Source organism: Podarcis filfolensis (assembly GCF_964270895.1).
Source record: "Podarcis filfolensis genome assembly, chromosome: 13".
In the NCBI taxonomy this organism is placed as follows: domain Eukaryota; kingdom Metazoa; phylum Chordata; class Lepidosauria; order Squamata; family Lacertidae; genus Podarcis; species Podarcis filfolensis.
The window spans coordinates 1,434,740-1,441,119 of NC_139615.1; the positions used below are offsets into that span (position 1 = coordinate 1,434,740).

At 60.7% G+C, this 6,380-nt stretch overlaps 1 protein-coding gene across 1 annotated transcript; it reads right to left on the bottom strand.

Annotated features, from left to right (window-relative positions):
* LOC310746885 (membrane progestin receptor epsilon-like) lies at positions 1-1,366 on the bottom strand. The gene has a single exon (XM_083581100.1). The coding sequence runs from the start codon at positions 1,301-1,303 to the stop codon at positions 170-172; it is 1,134 nt and encodes a 377-aa protein (XP_083437226.1). The 5' UTR covers positions 1,304-1,366; the 3' UTR covers positions 1-169.
* Positions 1,367-6,380: the final 5,014 nt, after the last annotated feature.

Consider the following 6,380-nt stretch of genomic DNA (forward strand, 5'->3'; position numbering starts at 1 on the left):
TTTGGTTCAAGTCACGTCTTCCTTTTATTTCAAGCTTCTCCGTTCCCCCTGCCCACCCCAGAGTTAAATCCAGTGTGAGTGCTAGACACAGCGAGTGTTTTCCAGTTTTCAGCAGTGCGTGGCATCCCTTGCGCCTCACCCAGAAGCCATGCAAACGAGCCGGTGCGCCTCAGTCCCCTTTCCTGGCCTTGCTCCGCTGGTGGCTGGCGTAAGCCCTGAGCCCGAACCAGCCCACGATGCTGGCCAGCAGCGCCAGCAGCAGCAGCATCACGCCGAAGGTGGAGAGGAAAGTGGGAGCCCTGGGCAGGAGGGGCAGCCGGGCGCCCAGCTCACGGATCTCCCCTCGGATCATGTGCAGCTCATCCAGGATGCTCATGAAGGTGCAGCAGTGGAACCACTGGTGGCTGTGGCCCCAGATGTCGAACTTCCCCGGGCTGAAGCGCTCGGGGATCTTGCTGACGTTGAAGATCCCGGAGGCCAGGAGCCAGAAGCAGTGGCGCAAGAAGAAGCGGCCCGTCCCGTGCCCGCCGGCGGCACCGCTCCCGCCCCACCACAGCTTGCGGAAGACGGGGATGGAGACCACCCCAAAGGGCAGCAGGAAGACCAGCGTGCGGATGAGGTAGCGGTAGCGCTGCCACTGGTGGCGGGTGCTGCAGCAGGCCAGGGTGCAGAAGAGAGCGATCAGGCAAGCGCTGGGCACGTAGAGGGCCTCAAACCACGTGCCCACCTGGCCCACCAGGGCAGAGAGCCAGCCGGCACCCTCCCAGCTGGGCCAGGCGCTCGGAGAGGAGACGTTGCCGGTGCCCGGTAGTGGTGGCGGTGGAGATCCTCCGCCTCCCCTGGGGTGGATGTAGTAGAAGTAGGCCAAGGAGGAGCCCACAGTGTAGGCGCTGATGGTGCCATAGTCGATGTAGAAGCAGATCTCGCGAATGACCAGCGACATGGAGTTGAAGAGGTGCGCCATGCTGCTCGCCACCAACAGGCCACAAACCCCCAGGAAGTAGCTCCAGAGCGGGTAGTAGAAGGGGTCCAGCGGGCCTGCGGGCACCACAGGACCCTCGCCCCAGAACTGCTCCAGGAAGTGGAAGGCGAAGACGAAGACGGCCAGGAAGTGTGTCCAGAAGTTGCCCGTCTCGTTGGTGGGCCGGAAGGCCGAGACCAGGCACTGGGCAAAGGTGTAGCCCGGGCAGCGGTAGCCGCTCAGGATGAAGCTCTCTGTCATGCTGGGGGGCACTTCGCTCCAGCGCAGGAGCAGGCCCCCTCCCTTGCCGGGGGCAAGGGGCATCTGGGCCCCCCAGCCCATGGGTGCCCCTGCTGACCTCGTCCCTTCGCTGCGGCTATAGGGGGCAGGAGTGGGGAGTCAGCCCCAGCCGGTGCTGTGGCTTCTCCGGAGACACTGCAGAAGGGGATTCGCTCAGCTGAGCACCCGGCCCCACGCCTCCCGGGCTGTCACTCCAGATCCCCGCCACCCTCGGCGATGCTGGGTGCGGGGAGCAAGAGGAGAGAAAGAGCGCAGATTGCAAAGGCGGAGCTGCTGCCTTTGGCTGGGGAGGGGGGCGGCGAGGATGCGGCCGCTTTAGCGGTTGCCATGGAGAGCCTGCCTCCGCTCCGCCATCTGCCCCAGTGGAGTGGGGGGCTTAAAATCTGCGGAGACTGCAGAGATGCATTCGCAGGGGGCTCTTTGGCAGGCGTCCCCTCCGTCTTCTAGAGCGCAACGACGTCCTACATAAAAATACCTGCTAAAATCATCGGGGGGGGGGGGGGGAGCGCAGGTGCGGCCTCTTCTTCCAAGCCTCCCTCTTCCACCGGGGTAAATCTGCAACCGGGAGCTGGCCTGCGGGCGCCGCCGCGTTTTGCTGCCGCTGCTGCCGGAGGCGCGCCGGACACCGGAGCGCAGGAGCCGGCGACGCGGGCGGGTTGCTGGGCGTCGTGGGCTGGCGCGGGCGCCCTTGCCGGGATCCGCAGGAGGGCGCGCGGCCAAGGCGCTGCTTTTATCTCCGCCCCGCCCGGCCTCCCGCCGCCCCAGGCCCGGGTCCAAGCCCCGCCCCGGCCCGCATCCACGCAGGCGAGGCGCAAGGCGGCAGGCAGGTGCAGTCTCCGCCAGCCGCCGTGCGCCCTGCTGCCCCAAGTCGCTCGGCGCCCCGCTCGCCCTCTCGGCTTGTCCTCCACCAACCCACGGAGGAAGAAAAGGCACGGGGGGGGTGTTGGGGGGCGAGTCCAGGTCCCAAAGTGGCGGAGGGCAGGGCAGCTGTTTGGAGCGAGGTTAACGGATAATAATAGACTGTGGTTTGTGGGTTCCAGCCCCATATTGGGTGAAGCTTCCCTGCACTGCAGGGTTGGACTAAATGACCCTTTGCTCCCTTCCGACTCTCATTCTAACCTGGATTTGAAACTTCTGCAAGGTCCACCGAAGGGGGAACTTTTTACAAGAAATTACCAATATCCCTTTAAAATATCCCAGCAGGAACAACAGAGCCCCGAGCCAGCCTGGCCTCCTGCGCGCAAGGAGCTCAAGGCACGCATCTCTCCCTGGGTATGACCTGGAGGGCCGGCGGCGGCCCCTGCCTTCTCTCAGCCCCCGTACCTGCCTCGCAGGGCTGTTGCGAGGGTTGCATGGGGAGCGCCAGGCACGTCGCCACCTGGAGCTTGGGGGGAAAGGAGGGATATCCGAGCCGCAAGCAAGGTGGGCGGAAGTGGGGTCGGGTTAGGGCTGCAGAGTGGAGGGCGCAGAGAGCTCCGTGGGTCCCTGTGATGCGCGGGAAGGGTGCGAGGTGGGAGCCTCCGCAGCCTCAATGGGGCAAGAAGAGGGCAGGAGCCATGGGTGGCGAGGACCTCCCCACATCCTCCTCCTGAGCTGCATCTTTGGTGCAGACCGAGAGAAAGAGGCGGAGGGCGAGGCGCGGCGCCACCCGCCAGGCAGACACTGTGCGCTCAGGGTCTTGGGAAAGCTCTCCCCACCTCTGTTCGTGGGGTTCAGTCCGAGAGCTGACGGGCATTTGGCTTAGACGGGCATTTGAAAGGGCATCGCGGTGCCAATCCCAGGAGGAGGTGAGGTCTCTATGTGGAACCAGGCAGAGGGCCTTCTCGGTGGTGGCGCCTGCCCTGTGGAACGCCCTCCCACCAGATGTCAAAGAAATGAACAACTATCTGACTTTTAGAAGACATCTGAAGGCAGCCCTGTTTAGAGAAGCTTTTCATGTTTGATGAAAATATTGTAATATTTTGCTGGAAGCCGCCCAGATGGGCGGGGTATAATTATAATTATAATTATTTTTATTTTATTATTATTATCTCTACCCTCGCTAGACTTCTTTCTAGCGGTCACTGTGAGAACTGGATGCCGGACTAGATTCCCCCTCCACTTCGATCCGATCTAGCGACTGCCGAGCTCCCTTGATGTGGGGCCGCGGGGATATCAGCCTGGCCTGCCCCACCGCGTCTCTCCTGCCCATCTCCTCCTGGCTATTTTTAGGCACATCTCCCACGGAGGACTTCGGGTCCCGGCGCAAGGAAGGGACGGCCCGACCCTGCAGACGGACGGGGCCACCTGCTCCTCCCAGGCCTGGCTCGGGGCCCGGCTCGGGGGTCGCTCGGGGACAGGCAGTGAGACGCGGGGGGCGCGGGGGGCGGCGAGAGGGAAGGCCAGGCGCTTTCTCTGCAACGAAACCTCCCTTTCCCCCGCAGTCCCGCTTGCGGACACTAGGCGGCGCCCACGACCCACTTTGCAAATAGGCACCACCTGAGAAGACCTAAATTGGAAGGCAGGTGAAGATGGAGAGCGGGAAGAACGGGGCGGGGAGGAAGAGGAGGAGCCAGGACGCCTGGGTTCCCTCATCAAGTTGGTGCGTGTGGTCCCGGTAGATTAGAACAGGTAGAATTATAGTAGCGTTGGAAGGGACCCCAAGGATCATCTAGTCCAACCCCCTGCAATGCAGGGTCCTTTGGCCCAAGGTGGGTCTCGAATCCACAGCCCTGAGATTAGGAGTCTCGTGCTTTCCTGACTGAGCTATCCCGGAACTGGAATAGTGCAGGGCTAGAGTTGTGGTCATAGTATTGGCCTGGGGGAGAGGTCAGGGTTCAGCACCCGCCTCAACTTCTCCACAAAACTCATTGGGTGTGACCTTAAAGGCCCATCACACTGCCTCTCAGTCTCAGCTACCTCGCAGGGTCGTTGTGGAGACTAAACGAGGAGAGGGAGAAGGACCTTGAGATCTTTGGAGAAAAAAGTGGGAGATCAGGGAGGCAACGGCAGTCGCTGGGTGGGTATCCATGCTTTGTGATGCAGCAGCAAAAAAAGCTAATGCTATACTAGGCAGCCTCAACAGAAGTGTCCGATGAAGAGAAGTTGCAGTACCACTCTATTCTGCCTCCGTCAGACTATTCTTGGAGTCCTGTATCCAGTTCTGGGCACCCCAGTTTAAGGAGGAGATTGACAAGCCGGAAAGTGTGCAGAGGAAGGCAGCCAGGATGATCAGGGCCTGGAAACCAAGCCCTGTGAGGAACGGTTGAGGGAACTGGGTGTGTTTAGCCTGGGAAAGCGGAGGAGATATGAGAGCCACCTTCAGATATCCGAAGGGCTGGAGCAAGCTTGTTTTCGGCTGCTCTCCGCGGAGCACAGGACCCAAAGCCATGGCTTCACACTGCAGGAAGAGAATTCCGACTAAACATCAGGAAGAACTTCAGAAGCCATTTGACAGTGGAAAGATGGCGGACTCGCCTTTCCTGGTGGCTTTGAAGCAGAGGCCAAATGGCTACTTGTCAGGGTTTCTGGCGCTGTGACTCCTGCACTGCAGGAAGCCCTTGGGTCTCTTCCAACTCCAAAATCTCTAAATTCTTGCCTCATGCTTCTCCCATGGGAGGAGCAGCTGCTTTAGAAGGTGCTTTGTAGTCAGACTGTTGCTCTATCCACCTCAGTATTGTCGACACCAGCTGGCAGCAGCAGCAGCAGCTCTCTGCGATGTTCCTTTTAGGCACGGAGTCTCTCTCCACCTGCTCTCCCCACTGAGCTACGCCCCTTCCCCTCATTTCCCAGCGGCAACCCAGAAGCGCTTGCAACTTGCAAGGCGCAGAGCAGGCGGGCTGGGAGCCAGGCGGCCTGCTTCCTCTGTAAGGCTTGGAGACAGGCCAAGAGGTTTTTGCAGCCAGGAGCAGACGTCTTGCACAGGCCTGGCCTGGGGTCCTGGCTCCAAACCCCGTCTCGAGGGTGCTCTCTCCCCCTTTGCCTGCGCCCCATCTCTGCCGCCGTCCTCCCCACCCCCAGCTCCCCTCCCAGGGGGACTTGGCCGCCCTCGCAACTCAAGTGATGTGGCAGAGCTTTGCGGTTTCCCCTTGGCCTGCTTTGCGCCCGCGTGGGTGGAAACCTAATCTGCTCTTTCCTCTGGAAAGCAGAAGTCGCCAGCAGCTGCTGTTTGCAAGGTGGAGGGGCTTCTCGTTGCCCCGTCTCTCGTTGCCCAAAGAGCAGCTTTTGCCCCTTCCAGAGGTTGGAGTTTGGGGCTTCCATTGAGGGCTTTGCACCTTTACATCTGTCACACCTCACACAGGGCAGAGGACTGGACAAATTCACGGAGGAAGAGGCTAACAATGGCTTCTAGCCCCGATGGCTGAGCCCTGTTTCCGCAGTTAGAGGCAGAGATGTTTCTGAATGCCAGTAGCTGGTAACAGCAGGAGGGGGGAGAGCGGCTCGTGTTCGAATCCTGCTTGCAGGCCTCCCATGATGGGCATCTGGTTGGCCCCTGTGAAAACAGGATGCTGGGCCCCCTTTGGGCAGCCTGGCTCTTCTGATTCCCTCACGCGTTTCCCCTGGAGCTATTACTTCACAGTGGTGAGCTCCCGTTGCTCGGTCCCTGCTCCTGCCAACCTAGCGGTTTGAAAGCACGTCAAAGTGCGAGTAGATAAATAGGTACCACTCTGGCGGGAAGATAAATGGCATTTCCGTGCTCTGCTCTGGTTCGCGGCTTAGTCCTGCTGGCCACATGACCCGGAAGCTGTATGCCGGCTCCCTCAGCCAGTAAAGCGAGATGAGTGCCGCAACCCCAGAGTCGGTCACGACTGGACCTAGTGGTCAGGGGTCCCTTTACCTTTTTTTTAACAGGGTTGAGAGCTTGGCCATCCTCCCTACTCTGTCCGACCCCCAACTAATAACTGCATTCCTGCATTGCAGCGGGCTGGACTGGATGACCTTTGGGGCCCCAATTCTACAATCCTATGATTTTATGAATTGTGCACCCCTTGCTAACACAAGCACGCCAGAGAATCCACCCGCCGCAGCAGCGGGCTCCCAAGTCGCTGTGCCACCACCTTGCCCCGCAGACCAAGGCAGAGGGCTTATGAGTGCTCCGTACGCGACCTCCAAGCTCCTGGGTGGGGGGGGGGTCAGGCAT